Source organism: Cucurbita maxima, unplaced genomic scaffold (genome assembly GCF_002738345.1).
Source record: "Cucurbita maxima cultivar Rimu unplaced genomic scaffold, Cmax_1.0 Cma_Scf00002, whole genome shotgun sequence".
NCBI classification, from domain to species: domain Eukaryota; kingdom Viridiplantae; phylum Streptophyta; class Magnoliopsida; order Cucurbitales; family Cucurbitaceae; genus Cucurbita; species Cucurbita maxima.
This window is the reverse complement of record NW_019272018.1, coordinates 2,755,153-2,771,551: the sequence shown is the minus strand read 5'-3', so window position 1 is coordinate 2,771,551 and position 16,399 is coordinate 2,755,153. Positions and strand designations below refer to the sequence as shown.

The window sequence follows — 16,399 nt, the reverse complement described above, 5'->3', positions numbered from 1 at the left end:
TATAAAATACTTCCGTCATGTACTACTTTTATTTTTCAGACAAAATGCAAGGTACCCATGTACGATTGACGACGACATCGCAAGTAAAAATCATGATACATGCGTCGGATAATTGTATTTAAATTCTTATATAATACGTTAATATAAGGCATTTTTCAATTTTAATATTTACTTTGTTTTATTTAATATTTCGTTAGGTTGCTTTAAAGACTTTTTTAAACATGTAAGTTCATGACAACGCTTTACGATATGTTTTAAATGCTTATTTTTATCTAAGAGATGATGTTATGAAGATGATAGTTAGGTTAGTAGAAATCTAAGATTGTTACACGGAGATATTTTTTTAAACATAATATTAAGAGAAGAGTGTTTTTTTTTTCAATTTTTTTTTTTTAAATTGAAAACTATTAATGAATTTTTTTTAAATTTAAGGGTATTTTTGAAACACGGGATAAAGTTCAAATATATTTTTGAAACAAATAAATAACTATCCGCCTCTAAAACTAAAGGTATTTTTTAGGAGTTTGTTCAAATGCACTCGGGCATAACGTAAACATACTACAACTTTGTGGGATCTAAATTTGAGCCATATAAATGCCATTTCTTTTCTCGTGGTCGAGTGATCAATTAACCTTGGATCGGAGCCATACAATAATATGGTAGTGTATAAATAAGAGTTCTAAAAGACATCGTTACACCTATTAATCGAAATTGGTACCAAGCTAGTGGAAAAGAGCCGAGTCATGTATAAGAAAACGCGAGCAAGAAACTACGTTGAAACAAATTTAAAGAAATCAATGTTATAAGTTAAAAGCGAGCGGGTAAAAACAACAACTTTGATAGCATATAACCCGGGTATGAAAAACTGACAACTAGCATACCTCCTATAGTACATTTTGAGACATTTTAGCCCTGACAGATGTAGACATGATTTTAGTGACCGATCATACATTTCCATATTAACACAACAATAATAATAAAAGGCTATGACATGAAACCAAGTAAGAGGGGTCTGGAACGGGTATGTAGCCATGGACAATAGGTCCTTAGACAAGCATGACTGGGACCTTCGACATGCGACCATAAGCAACACGTTGTGAACAAGCATGACGGTGACAATGTCATAAATTTTGATCACGACAGCAACAATGTCCAACTTGTCTTGATGGATGATATCAATTGTTAAACCAAAATGCTGAACCATGTGTTCAACAAGCATTTAAGAATAACTTCATTAATTCAACATTTATGTACGGAACACATGAAGCGACTCAAATTGGAACCATGTAAGTTGCAAAAATGGTGGTTGGAGACCAATCTTTTCCATGAATGGCTAACGCGGAGCTAAGAATGGAGTAGGTGATCATATTTCGTGAGCGTCATGGGATTTGATTCACCCGCGCAAGATTGCGAGAGCGAGTGGAGTTGGGACCGAGTGGGGGCCTCCAATTGCCTCAGTGGAACCAATAATCGCCGGAAGTGGAAGCCGCAATGTCAACCAAAACAAACCCCCCGAAACCTCCAAACACCAAAAATCTCCATCGCTCACCCACCCCTCCTTCCTTTCACCAAAATCCTTCAACAGCTGTTCATACCAACAACCCTCAATCATCACCATTCCCTTCGATTTACTCTCTGTTTTCCTTTTCATGTAAGTGTCTCTTTCTCTCTGATTTTGCGATTTTCTTTGATGGATTTTGGAGAAATTCGTGGGATTCGAAATGGACTCTGTTTTCTTCAGATTCTCGAGTTTTGATTCGCTTTGTCTTGTGATGGATTCGTTTGTAATTGATCTGTTGTTTTGTTGATTCGTGTGGAGAAGTGATGAATTCTTTTGATGAGATTTCTGAGTTGCAATACGATATGTTTTCAAGGAACATGGATGATTCTGAGTCTTCTAGGGTTCTTGAAATTTATGTTCATCATGCTAGGAACATTCACAATATATGCATATATGAAAACCAGGATGTTTATGCAAAGTTTTCCCTCACTTATAATCCTGACCAGACCTTGTCCACTAGAGTCGTTCAGGGAGGTGGGAAGAATCCTGATTTCAATGAGAATTTGAGGATGAAAATCTCTCAGTTTGACTCTGTGCTCAAATGTGAGATTTGGATGCTTAGTAAGGCTAGAACCTACTTGGAAGATCAGCTTTTGGGGTTTGCTTTGGTCCCTCTTTCACAAGTTCTTGGTAAAGGGAAAGTGACTGAGAATTATAGTCTCTCTTCCACGGATCTGTTCCATTCCCCTGCTGGGACGGTACGGTTGAGTCTGTCTTTGGATAAATCGTTGCCTGTTGATGAGTCGAATTCGATATCAGATGTGCCTGTATGTTCGTCGATATCGTCAGAAGTTATGTTGTTGGATCCAGCAGAATATTCTAGGATTGAATTCCCTGATGTTAATGTGGTGATGGAGAATAAACAAATGGTGTCTGAGTACTTTGATTTGGCTAAAAATAGTTCTTGTTCGAGACCTGGAATTGCCACGTTTCTTCGTCTCGGTGTGTCGCCTCCCCAACCAGCCTATGACTTTGAAATGACTGCAAATTCTTCTAAAGAACACCCAGCTGGATCAGTTTCACCAAACAACAGCAGCATTCAAAACTCTAGCTTCTTAAGCTCCACGACAACGAGTTTGAGTGATGATAGAAACTCTGCTGATTCTGTCGAAAAGAAAGCACGTTTTTCAGGTGCATTGTTGAATTCTGTCGATACTTTTGTCGTTACTACCGAGGCTGGAAATCGAGTCCCTGGTCCTTGTCCAGACACTTCAATTTCAAGGAAGAGCGGCGGGGCAGCAGAGGAAAATGAATCAAAAATTTCAAACAAGGAAGACAAGATTAACATAAAAAAGGAAGGAAATATCCCTTCTGTTCAATATGATCGGGTGCTTTCAGCTCCATTAGGGAACATTAATCTTGAAACTGAGCAGTCTGCAATGCAGCAGCAAATTGTGGACATGTACATGAAGAGTATGCAGCCGTTTACAGATTCTTTGGCAAATATGAAACTTCCAATGGATCTCAATAAGCCCGAGAATGAACACCGAGGTGTTTTGATTCAAAACCACGATACGAAACCAGAAACCGATCAAAAGAAAAAGGACGGATCCCGAGTTTTTTACGGTAGCAGGGCATTCTTCTGATAATCATAGGTGGTGCAAATTTGACACTTCTATCAGGGTATCAGGAGCTATTCAAACTTCCCTGGCTTCACATCAAATGGTATTTATAACTAATCTCCTATACTATTTTTTTAATCATTTTAGCATGCAACTCTCCTTAAAGAGAGTATTAGTTTTTAATATCTATTCTAAATCATCTATCATAATTATCGCTACGATGTGTTATGAGTTACTTTTCGCAGAATGTATAGAGTTTTTCATGGTGATTGTATCCAAACAAGCTGTTCTAACATAGTGTTCAAGTGTAATTGTTAATTGGTAAGTAACTTCATTGCTAGGATAGAAAAATGCATACCCATCCAAACATGGCTATCTTGGTTGCAGTTAGACCTAAAAGTTGATGTTAGATTTCAGTTTCTTTTTTCTTTGTACTCAAGATGTGCATCACTTTCATACACATAGTTCTATGCATATCACTTTTATGCATATGGAACTCACTAGACAAGCATCACTTTCATACTCCTTAGGTGTTGTCGGGTATGCATCACTTTCATATTTAAGTGGTATCATTTTCACACACTGACCCTACATATATCAATTTCATGTTTGTAGGGCACCCCGTAAGAGTATAGAATCGAAGGAAAAACGTATAGATATTTCATGACTATAATGAATTGCACACATGCACGAGGTTATCATGTAGAAATTATTGTTGGAGAGAGGAATGCGAGCCTTAGTCAAGGGCGACAAAAAGAGAGTCCCGAGGGGGAGAGGGAGAGAAAAAAAAATATAAATAAGAAAGATCACTGCTGAGGTGCGCAACGATCGGCTATTGCAAAAATCCAACAACTATGAGGACATTGCACATGTTGATCGACGAAATGCAAATGGCGTCAGCGAGAATCAAAGATTGGCAAGCGACACCATTAGCAATAAAAGAAGAAAAAAAGGTCACTCAGGAATGGTGCAACATGAGGTGCTCGGGTGCTGCCGCTGCAACAAAACGAGATGGAAGTATCCAAAGGTGAGGAGGTTGATGGGAACAACTTACTCAATCCTCCCCTCAAAGTGCACCATAGAGCCTCCGTGAGGCCTCCTTCAAACAACCTCTTCTTAATTGAGGTTTGACTCCTTTTGTGGATCCTTCAAACAAACTCCTTCGATAGAGCCTTCAAACAAAGTACACCTTTAGTTCATCATTCAAGAATTCTATTGACGTGACTAAATTAAGATAGAGTATGACTCTGATACCACTATAGGAACAACAACCCTCCACACTAGTATGATATTATCCTTTATGAGTATAAGCTCTCATGATTTTACTTTTCGTTTTTCCAAAAGGTCTATTACCAATGAAAATAGTGTTCCTTACATACCCACAATCTTCTTCTTAATTAGAAAACGTGGGACTCCAACATCCTCAACAAATGATGCCTTGAGCTAAGAGGTCTAAGTAGAACTAGGGTTTCTATGTGAAGGAAGTCGAGCCAAACTCAACCCTAAGATAACTTAATTGACTCATTGACCCAATCACTCATTAGAGAAGGGAAGACAAAAGAAGAAAGGCTAAAAGAAGGTATGATTAAGGTTGTTGAAATTTATGCCATTGGAGTGGGGTTGTGGGGCAGGTAGAGGCCATGTTTTGTCTACACAAAGCGCTTTTATGTTTGAAAGTGCAATGGAAAAGGTGACTAATTGTTTGTATTGTTAGATTAGAGAAAGGAATCCAAAGCAATTTAGCTACTGTTTTGGAGTTAAGAAACATCATAGCATGGTTCTCTCAATGCCTTTATGGAAAAGTGAACTTGACTGTGGGCTGCTTTTTCTGTGTGCATTTTGTTCTTTGATTTGTTTGTGGCTTCTTCCTCCTCTCCCACCAACGTCTACCTCAGTGTCATCAAGTGGCCCATGGCTGGTTTGGCCATCCCTTAATTGAATTTGGTATGGATTCTTCGTTATAATTAGACTCCGGCCATGAGCTCTTGTATGTTATGATAGCACTATTTATGGCTTTGGTCTATAGCCTTCTCAATAGACTTACAAGTCTCCTACTCTTATTTGTAAAGGGTTATAATAAGATGAATATTTAAAAATACTTAGGAAGAGAATCCTCGGTTAGGATAAACAAATGCAAACACATTCAACTATGATTTCATGTTTTGATGAGACCTAAAATCGAGTTTATGACTATAGGTTAAAATTTCATTTTGTGGGTGGATTTTGATACAAGGTACTTCATACCTTCTCTACACATAACTTATGCACGTACATGATGTTTCATTAGGTGAATATTTCGTTTTTGTAAACCCTAGGTCTACATATAAGCTTATGCACTCTCACATAGCGATCTCAAGAAGATATAGGACCCAAAATCATTCTTTTAATTCATGCTCAATGTACCCATGTATGAGATTCCACATAAAAATTGTCATTTTGTAGGATGGTACATACAATACTACCATAATATGACATACGTCTTCTACAAAGCTAATATATGTAATCACGACATTCTGTCATTTACATTTTAATTCCTGGTGCCTCTACAAAGCAAATTATTGCACTCTCAAATGTTACTGAAGCATGAAAAAAAAGAGAACATTTTAGACTTGTAAGTGTCGAGGAGAGAGATAATAGAGTAATTGTAATGATTCGAGACCGTTGCACAAAATGGCTTTTATCACATGAGTCAGTATAGTGATGTCTTAACATAATGTTAAAACACTTAGATATAACATCTCACCACTATACTTTGGAGGCTTCCTCAATTTCACATGAGATTCAAATCAAATAAAATTGTCACAGATTCACAAATCCGAACACAAAGATAATGAAAATTATAATATCCTTTGTTTTGAGATTATTAAATTTGGTTCACGAATACACCCCAAACCAAAATGAATGTACCCAAGAATCTTGCACACTTTCAGGAACAACACTTCTGAATATATATATATATATATATTATATATTTATTTATTTATTTATTTAGAGAGAGAGGATAATGTAAGAGAAAAAAAGATCTTTGTGGAAGAAATAAAAAAATAAATATTTTATTATTTTTTCAAATTAGTTCTTATCATCCCATAAATAAATAAATATATATATATATATAAGTTCGAGATTGCCACAGAAACTGCTCCATGAAGTTTTTTTTATGATTTTTCATCGTATCTTAAAAGATTCTTTGGTTCGTGCTAATATCCAACATCCTTACCGTTATTATCTTTTCCAGTGGACCATCAATGTTTCGACGTTTTGACTTCCAAAAAAGATAAAGGCTGCAAAAAGCAATACGATACTTTGTATCACATCTTATAGCCTTTGAAATTTGTCTTTCGATTTAGTAGATATGACGTAGTTAAACATTATCATTAGTCAATTCTAATATTACCAACCATCTCGAACTAAATAAAAAATATTAAAATATAAGGAACTAAATTGAAAAAAAAATACACGCGAATATGATAATGATATATTTAATGTATATAATAAAAATAAGGGTAGGGTAGATACATGGAATAATGCAAAAAAAATAAATAATAATAATAATAATAATAATAATAATAAAAGGAATAATAAATATAAAAAGGAATAGGATATATTAGATGGGTGCATTTGGTCCATGTGTTGGCCGTACACTGACTCCACCACCAACATTATTGGAGCAACCCTCCAAAATCTGGGGGACCTTATCTCCACGTGGCACTGTTTCTTTTTCTTTTTTCCTCTTTTTAAATTTTAGATTTTACCGTTACAATCTTAACTTTTTTTTTCTTTTTTTTTTTTTTAATTTGATAAAAAAATTGTGATGATAATTGCAAATTCTTTATTGGAATTTTTATGATTTTAAACGTTTTTTTTTATCTCTCTAATTTGATTTTTTTCATATGGTTTAATCTAAATTTTATGAATTTTTTTTTTTTGTTAATCGTAATAATTTTAAAAAATAGGCTCTAAACTTTATTATAGAAATATCTATTTAACCTGTGAAGTCGAGACTCCGAGAGACCTACTCTAACCTAATGAGAAATGAAAAAGAGAGCACGAAGAAATCTCTCTATTTAGCAAAATAAATTTAATAAAATTATCTCTAATTATATTTTTTCTTTTGGAATATTATTGAATGAATCTTTTTTTCAATAAAAATTATCCATTAAAATTTTATTTGAAATAGAAGAAAAAAATTGAGGGGATATAAATTGAAATAGGTGGTAGAAACAGAGACGTAAAAGACTTTCTCATCTTCGTCCTTTAAACATCTCTACTAATCTAATGTATTAGTTTGAGTTAAATATAAAATAGAATAATTATTTTTTTAAAGATAAATACAGAAAATAATATGACATTTTTTAGATTCAATTATTTAATATTTATCGATCATGCTCCTCATACAATATCCCGATTGCCAGACATTGTTAATTACTAAATAATTTAATACATATCTTATTTTTATAACAATTATCTGAAAAATATATTATTCTATATATATATTTACTCACTCACCCTTTTGGGTTATTAAGATTTGAATTTAATTTTTATTGTCTTCTCGTTGATATCAAGAGAATGATTGGTCAGTCACATTATGAATGAGACACGACTCGATTCCAGGGAACCCTCTCTTATTTTTTGTCGATCGAGCTGCTTTTCCACTAGATATAAAGTGATTGAGTTCCAAACCTCACCCGAGATAAAAAGATATTGAAGCAATTTCATTTTTTTTTTTTTTTTGTCATTATGTTACTATCCTAGTATCACACTGTTATATGTGATGTTTTTTTACATGTCAAGATTGAATTTGCTTACGCCTTATTATAAAGTTTTGACGATGAATTTAAATCATATCTTTATAAAATTAGAGTAAAATCTTTATAAAATTAGAGTAAAAAATTACATATTTGTCACATCCTTCCCATATAACATTGTCCACAAAATTTAAAAAACCATACATTAAATTATTTTTGCTTTTTAACCACTTTTTATTACTTTTTATTACTTTCAATATGGAAATTATTTCATTATATTCTCTAATATTTGTAATGTTTAATTTATGCTCTGATACACAATTATTCAAGTCTCATTAAAAAAAAAAAGAAGAAAATAAATTAAAAATATATAATTAATAGAAATATGAGTATTAAATAATTAGTTTTTAATTAAATTTAGGAGAGTTGTGTCACGCGCGCGTGGTATAAGTTTCCCTTTGGAGTCGCAGAGCTTCTTAAATTCGTCAAAAGTCCAAACCGTTCTCATCCCTGAAAATATGCCTCGTCCGCGACACCACCGTCAGCCCTCCCAAGTACTTCCGCCGGAGCTGATCTCCGGCGAGGATCCCTCGCAGATCTTGGACTTCGGGCGGTCTATTGCCGGAGCCTTTTCCGGCCAACCCCATCAAGCAGCACCTGAAGCTGCTGCTGCTGCTGCAAATGCCGCCGCCTCAATTGCCATTCAACGGCCCAAAACAGCCGCCAGCCAGGAGGTTTCCGGCGCCGAGCAGTTCCCTCAGCTCACCAAAACGCCGCCTTCCGCCGCTTGAACTCGACTCTGTTTTAGGTCAGAGAGAACCACTTTGTCTCTCTTTTCTGTTTTACCCTAAAATAAATTCGATGAAATGGAACAATGGCTCATGTTTCTTTTCTTTCATTTTTCTTTCTTTTTTTTTTTTTCTTTTTCAAATAAATAAATAAATATAATGTTGAGATCCAAGCAACTTTATTCTTAGATTTATTAGGTTTATTTTATAATGTTCAGCTAGTGGTTAGGAATTGACATCTACTTGGCATAATCAAAAGTCTCTTGTCATAGCATCGACATCTTGTGAAGTAATATGGTTAACTATTATTACACTTCCATAGTTTATATATCGACATGTTACTCTCACAGACACATGGTTTATATATCGACATGTTACTCTCACAGACACATGCATGAAATTTCCATATAATTATACATGATATGTGAAATATACATACACAAAACATGAATCATATCAAATCATTCAGACACTAACTGTGAGATCTCATGTCGGTTGAAAATAAGGTACAAACTCCTTATAAGGGTGTGGAAACCTAAAAACCTCTCTCTAACATACGCGTTTTAAATTGTGAAGCTGACCTCTCTCTAACATACGCGTTTTAAATTGTGAAGCTGACGGTTATGATCCCACATCAATTGGAGAGGGGAACAAAACATTTCTTATAAGACTGACCTTTGAGATAAAGTCAGGAGAGAAAGCCCAAAAAAGACAATGTTTACTAATGGTAGACGGTTACAAATGGAAGAGAAAAAGTCCAAAGATGACAATATTACTAATAGTAGGCTGTTATAAATGGTATCAAACTGTCATTAGTGGTGTACCCCTAGAGGAGTGGATTGTGAAATCTCACATTGGTGAGGGGTGAGAACAAAGCGGTTAAAGAGATAAACGAAACACTTCTTATAATAGTATAAAAACCTTTGTTTAGTAGACACGTTTTAGAATCTTGAAACCGACTAATTCTACCATGGGCCCTTAAAGCTTGACGGCCAATTCAAGCCTAGGATTAGGTTCCAATAGAAGCTTTTAAATTAAGCTCGATAAATGATTTAGAGAGACATTACCCAAGAATCTAATCCTACACTTTTATCTCATCATTGCTCTAACCTTCCAATCCTTGTCACAACCAACCAACCATACATTGTGTGCATATCTTTATCTCCTCAATAATAAATCATGCTAAGAATATGAACCAATAATAGAACCTTACTATTTAAACATACACAAAATGATGGGACAAACCATAGTACATAAGTAACAAGCGAACTGTCTGTCACATTTGACAAATTATTTCCATACTAGAAAGAAAGACCGACTGACCCGACGACATTTAAAACTAGAAAGTTCCCAAAGATTCCAGTTCACTCGTAGTAACATAATAGTGCATAATAACAACCAACCTCCTTTCTTTCACAACTGAAAGCAAGGGAAGGGTGATTCATATCAAAGAGTGTAGTCATCCATCCAAACTAAACAACATATGATTTGAAACCAACCCCACCATCATCCAGTTTAGGTAATGTAGATTCTTACCCGCATAGAATACACCAATAAGTCTTCGGAGAAAGAACTTGCCAAGCAGCACAATATTATCACCTGCCATCGGATGTTGATAGTAAAAGCAATTTCAACAGCTAGACTCGACAGTTAAGTAGAGATTACTGAGTACACCACTTATCCCACCAACCCCTTGTGAGATAAGCCCCAAAATCGATCAACGTAAAAGACCTTCTAACCAACCCAAGCAACCTGACAAGGCATTTACTTCCATACGAACAGCTTATCGAAAAAATGTTCCCAAATTCCTTTTCCTCTTGCTGGAGAGCTCGGCCAATTTGCTACAACAAAAAGAAAAAATACAGAATGTGTAAAGTCGTCTTACACCTAACCCACCCAAATTAACAAGATAACACAACAGCCAAAATGGATAGCATTTCACCAGATGTGGATCAGTCCCACCATCCACCACCATGGTACAAAGACTAGTACAAAGACTTCCAAAAAGGTAGATGTGGAAGGTAAAGTACCTGTTATGGTAGCAAGTGCCTGCTTAAATCCAAGGCCAGAAATGCTCCAACAAATTTTTCAACAAGCAGCAAAGGTGGAGTTCAATTTGGCACCAGGATGTGGTACAATCACCATCATCATTCCCAAAGACCTCAATAATCAAGGAAATATGTTAAGATTAAATCTTTTAATAAAGTTAACCATTCAAATATCATCACAATTCAGCAATTCAACAGTTCAGAGAGATAAGTGACATACCATCTATACTCTCATACTGACATCACATGAAGTAACGACCTGTCCAAATAGACTGTCCTGGATATTGCTCAGGCAGTGGAGTAAAGAGTTGGCTACCACCATTCACAAGCTGTTGATGTGGCTGCAGATGTTGTTCATTGTGCTGTTTTAGATTCTCAAGAACCTGGAAATCAGGCCAGCCTTTCTGTTTTCCTATCGGAGACTGCACATTTGGAACTTGTTTGCCAGGAAAAGGGAAGCTGATTGCCGCACTCAATACATTACTACCACCAATTTGCTGAGCATTCATATGAGATGTGAGATGTGTAGCATTAGCAGAGTCTTTTGTAGAAGAGGGCAGCTGATACCCATCCAACCAGCTATAATCATCCATGGTCTGATTCTCACTTCTAAACTCTGAACCAGGAAGGGATTCATTAGCATGCTTAGTAGTAACGTGATTGAAACCAGGAGGAGGTCCAAGATGCCTAACTGGTCGACTTACTGGATGTTTTCTCAACCCTGATTGAAGGCTAGAAAATACACCTGTAGTCATTGGGTCGATAACACCTCCAAATGAGACAGGACCATCATTCCTAGATTGTACTTGAGCTCCTAGGGGCTTTTTGTCATTGTAAAAGACATCATTATTCATGCTAACAGTTTGTTTGACAGGCATCGAGTGAACTGCAGGATTAAACATGCTTATATCATTCTGAAGATCAGATTTCATCCCATGCCCATTCTCCAATAACCTCAAAGTTTGCAAGCTGTCAACAAGACAAGCTTTCTGTTCAAGAGGCCATTTAGAAGCATTTGACTGAATTGTTTGCCAATGGAGAGTGTTAATATTAGCAGCAGTCATAGGTGCTTGAGAACTTGATTCAAAACCACTTGACAGGTGAATATCCTCAGAAGAGGTTGTCATGCCACCATAGGATCTCAGATCACCCCCAGAAGAATTTCTCGCAAGTTGCAAACCCTCATAACCTGACCGCAATGCATCAGCCATTTCAATTCGCTTCTCAGCAACTAGAGGCTTAAAGACTATTACTTCATCATCCTCTTCACCTTCCAAAACTAGCTGAGAACTTGACTTCCCAACTGCCAAGTTATTTGTTTTCTCTACTTGAGTTCCTTGCATTGCATTGCCTGGACCAGGCATCATGGTAGAAGACGATGGAATGACAAAATCATTTGGCACTTGAGGTTCAATACCAGTACAAAACCTTTTCACCTTAGAATTGTAGTATATTGGTTCTTGATCAATCTTGACTATATTAGCTAAAGCCTTCCCTGCAGCCAGAATCCTTTTAACGCGAGCAACTTTTTCTTTATTGCCATCACTTCCAGAATGCTTCCTTGAAAAATCCAATATAGTCTGTGCAGGAAGAAGTGGCAAGAATCCCCTTAATTCAAGATCCTCCCATAATGCAAGCCGATTATCAGTTTCGCCCTCTTCATACTTACTGAGGTTAAAAAAGCAAGTTTCATCCTCATCATCTAAAGACACACAACCACTAGACAAAAGCTTATTGAAGAAGGAGATGCAACGGTTCCAAAATTTTGATCTAGTAGTAGCCTGTTTATCATCAACTTCACTGCTTGCTGCAATTTCCGGGCAACATGCCAACCATTCAACAAGAACTAGAAGAGCAGGCAGAAAAAAACTTGATAAAGGATCACACAACTGGGAACATCTATCAAGAATAGAACCCATCAACTCAAAAACTGCAATATGTGCATTCTGTATCAAAACGGCCCGTTGTACAATTTCTGAGTACGTCTGACCTTCAGTTTCTTTATTCACATTGTGAACTGTGAATATAAGAATTGCAATAATTCTAACTACGATGAGACTATTCTCAGCAGCAACTGTTCCAAAAAGCAGTTCCTCTTCAGGTCCAGAAGACAAAAGTTCTGAGAAACTACTATTAACCAATGAGAGAACCTCTGTAAACGTCTCTAGGCTGAAGGAGGAGAAGAAACAGATTCAGAGAGATATATATATTGGAACCCACCCCCAAACAAAAAAAAAGGAACAAAACAAGTAATTACCTCGTGCGCGTGAAAAGAATTCCATTTAGACGAACAAATCTAATGCAAAAGGATTTAAATGGCTCCTGTGGAGATAGCACACTCTCCTTTGGGGGTTCAGCACTAGAATCTTTAGTTGCAAGCTTTACTTCTCCTTTCCGTCCTTTTCCACTAAATCGAATAGGTGTTTCCTTCACCACAGAAGTTTTAGCAGCCCCTGACAGCTGAGAATAGCTCTGACGGTTCTGTTACAAGAAAAAGAAAAAAAAAAAAAAAAAGCCAAGGATGGCTCAGATAGTTCAGTATCCATATTGAATTGCCCAGCTCTAGGACCACTATAGACTTCAGTGAAGTTAATTAGGAAGTAATAGGCAAGGCAAATACTAAAAGCTAGAAACATGGTCCCAAGATTAGCCCCGTTGATAAAGTCCCAGAAATGGAAAGAGTCTTTATGGTATTAAACAGCATACATAATTGAAACAGATTAGCCCGTTTGATCAGCATCTCATTAATAGTTTTCTTTTTTAAAAAAAAATTGTTGGTTTCCTCAAAATTACTTTACAATGGTTTCTTCTCAACTTTCTTACAGAAAATTTTGAATTCCAAGTCAGATTTCAAAGACTTCTTTTAATAAGATACTTTTTTTTTTAATCTTGACTTGAATTTAAAACATTTTTAGAGGGTAGATAACAAAAAGGTGGAAGTAGTATTTATAAGCTTAATTTTTAAAAACAAAAAATAAACCAGATGGTCATCGAATGGGGTCTTCATAATTCTATTTGAACAATCAGCCTTGAGTTATGAATGGTATAGCAATATATAGTAGCATTTTAAAAATTATATGCATGTCATGCGCAAGAAAAAGACAAGAAAAGAAAATTTATATGATAGACTGCAATAGGTGGCATACAAATGGAAAATACCTTCTCAAATGCAACAATCAAATTATCTCTGGCAGTAGAAAATGGAGAATCAACTGCCAGACTCCGGAAATATCGATAAACAGCAACCAGCTCATCTCCTGAGTATGAAGCTAATATAGCAAGCTGAAAGTTGGAAACACTTATATCATAAGTAAAAAGCTCAGAAGGATGAAGCATATAAAATCGGTAAACAAAAACAGTAATAAAGAAATCAATCTAAAGGATTAATACTCAAGATATTCATAAAAACCTGATGATGAGGATTGCCACTAGATGGACAAAGTGATGCTGCTTGCAGATAGTAACTTGAGGCTGCAGTATACTCCCGATTTTTTGAATCACCTTCCCCATATAACACTTTGTAGCGTGCAAGATCACCCAAGTATATCAAACAACGATGACAAGAAATGAGGCCTTTCTTTATGTCAGCAGGCTTCTTTCCATCTTTATCTGTAGCCATACGGTTGTCTGCATCCTCCGAGAAAAAACCCAAAGGAAGCCCATATTTTGCTCTGATTTTCAATATTAAATCATGGTAAAATCCAGTAGCTTCTGAAAGAAATGTTTTGAACTGCAATCTTATTTTTGGAACTCTGTCAAGCCTTGTGGGCACGCCTTGAGAATTGTTAGAACCAGCAGAAGCCAAAGCAGCACTGAAATGTGCTCTCAGCTCCTCAATTCGCTTGTAATGCAGTTGCCACAAGGCATATTCAATATTGTGCTGTTCAGAGAAAGCATAATCCTCAAGGATTATTGTTTCATAATTTTCCCGTATTTGTTGCCATGCATTGGAATCTGAAGGAATTCGAGCCTGAGCTGACTTTCTACACCGATTCTCCAACTCAATATTCTGTTAAGAGAGACACCAAAATTATTGACAAATTAAAAAATGCACAAAACGCATATTGTATAAGAGATCCAGATCATCCAAGTTAACTTACATGCACGAAACTAATTTCATTCTAATATCCACACTACCAAAAATTTGTTTTACCTCTGATCCTCGATGGTTAAAGCATGAACACATTTTATGCAAACAAAAGACTTAAAGCAAAAAATGATTTTTTGAACAAAAAAAAAAACAAAAGAAATAAAAAAACTACCTTTTCATAAAGGCATTGAGCCCGCTCCCATGATGCAGAAGCGGAAGCAGACATTTTAGCCATCTGTATACTTATCTTCCATCAATTATACTCAATTTATTCATACCACATATATCTGCAGGAAAACCATAAACCGTTAACATAATAAATAACAGAAATGCACAGGGAAAAAAACAGTAAAGGAAAGGCATAAAGACATCTACAAAGTATCCCTAAGAGTATGTTTAGAATAACTTAGAAGATGAATTCAAAACTAGCAAAGAGAGGTCTGAAATACAGCATTATAGATAGAATAAGATAGAGAAGTAGCAAAACTAATGGTCTCCGCTTTAAAAATAATGTTAAGATCACAAGAATAGCAATTAACATAAGATGAAAATAATTTAATCAGAATTCTGTCAAATAATACTTAAAAACGTTGTTGGAATTACCCACTGATAAAAATACAGTTTATATTTTCCATTGGTAAGGGAAGATAACAAGTTCTCAGCCTTTCAGCCTTGGTGAGGGAAAACCCACAAGGCCCATAACCACATCAACCTAAATACGGCAACTTAACCTATGTAGGAAAAACCCACAAATTTTAATTTCGATACAAATTTCTAAAATCCATCAAATCATTCCCCAAAGAGAAATTCAAAGATCAACATTTAGTCATCAGTATACTTGAAGACTCATCCATATTTTCGAATTTAGTAAGAATCTTGAAATAATTAACCAGATGAATCTCATCTTTAAGGTGACATAAGAAAAAACAGCAACTAGACACATTCATCTATTAACGATGATCAGAAAAATCTTAACAAGGAAATTATATTAACCCGCACAAAGAAAACCAAAAGCATGCTTCCAAAGAGAAGCCACGCTTTCAACAAAGCACAAATTCCATGATTCATCCAAGAAAACGAACAAGACAGACGGTTGAATCGAAATTGAGATAAGAACCCTATTAAGACTCATGCAATAATGGAATTGGCCTAAAACCCTAACAGACCCAAATATTCAATTCCCATTCCCCGGGACAAGAAGCTTCACCCACCGGTAGTCGTCTACCGAAAAAAAGGAAATTCAAACGCAAGAAAGAAACCCAATTAAAATTTCTAAGGAACACAACTTTTCTCATAAAAAAATCGAGACATATTTTGCAAAATACCGCCGAGTTAACCTCCAAATTCGAGATTGACTTAATTCAGATTTCAATTCCACGACCCAAAAAGAAAACAAAAAACAAAAAAACACCCATCAAGCGCCTACCCCCGAAAGAAACCTCGACTTCAGAAGCACGACAAAAGAGAAAGAAAGAAAGGTCAAACAAAACATAACAAAGACTCTAGATCGAACAAACCCACAAAAAAAAAAAAAAAAAAAAAAAAAAAAAAAAAAAAAAAAAAAAAAAAAAAAAAAAAAAAAAAAAAAAAAAAAAAAAAAAAAAA

General features: G+C 35.5%; 2 protein-coding genes across 6 annotated transcripts in view; one reads left to right on the top strand and one right to left on the bottom strand.

Annotated features, from left to right (window-relative positions):
• Positions 1 to 1,339: 1,339 nt before the first annotated feature.
• On the top strand, positions 1,340 to 3,765 carry LOC111468089. Of its 5 annotated transcripts, XR_002714707.1 has the most exons (3): positions 1,340 to 1,651; positions 2,032 to 3,226; positions 3,739 to 3,765. XR_002714707.1 is itself a non-coding variant. In XM_023113150.1 (2 exons), the coding sequence occupies exons 1-2, from the start codon at positions 1,382 to 1,384 to the stop codon at positions 3,145 to 3,147; spliced, it is 1,386 nt and encodes a 461-aa protein (XP_022968918.1). In that variant the 5' UTR covers positions 1,340 to 1,381; the 3' UTR covers positions 3,148 to 3,554. The 5 variants fall into 5 exon arrangements, 4 of the variants coding, with proteins under 4 accessions (XP_022968918.1, XP_022968938.1, XP_022968929.1 ...); XM_023113150.1 differs by lacking the exon at positions 3,739 to 3,765 and having other exon boundaries at positions 2,032 to 3,554; XM_023113170.1 differs by lacking the exon at positions 3,739 to 3,765 and having other exon boundaries at positions 1,344 to 1,651; positions 1,932 to 3,554.
• A 6,082-nt stretch (positions 3,766 to 9,847) lies between these two features.
• Positions 9,848 to 16,399, bottom strand: part of LOC111496426 (protein SMG7-like) — a 7,062-nt gene continuing 510 nt past the window's right edge. The window contains exons 2-8 of the mRNA XM_023146858.1: positions 14,967 to 15,081; positions 14,114 to 14,713; positions 13,864 to 13,986; positions 12,962 to 13,185; positions 10,925 to 12,873; positions 10,687 to 10,817; positions 9,848 to 10,497 (exon numbers count right to left, since the gene is read on the bottom strand). Of these exons, the coding sequence (XP_023002626.1) occupies positions 10,947 to 12,873; positions 12,962 to 13,185; positions 13,864 to 13,986; positions 14,114 to 14,713; positions 14,967 to 15,029 (2,937 nt within the window). The 5' untranslated portion in view covers positions 15,030 to 15,081 and the 3' untranslated portion in view covers positions 9,848 to 10,497; positions 10,687 to 10,817; positions 10,925 to 10,946. The remainder of the gene's footprint in view (positions 10,498 to 10,686; positions 10,818 to 10,924; positions 12,874 to 12,961; positions 13,186 to 13,863; positions 13,987 to 14,113; positions 14,714 to 14,966; positions 15,082 to 16,399) is intronic.

Bases quoted from the DNA above. Each gene is read 5' to 3' on its own strand.
- LOC111468089 (XM_023113150.1), top strand. From the start codon at position 1,382: ATGGGATTTGATTCACCCGCGCAAGATTGCGAGAGCGAGTGGAGTTGG. The intron at 1,652-2,031 runs GTAAGTGTCTCT...AGAGTCGTTCAG, and splicing joins CTCTCTGTTTTCCTTTTCAT to GGAGGTGGGAAGAATCCTGA.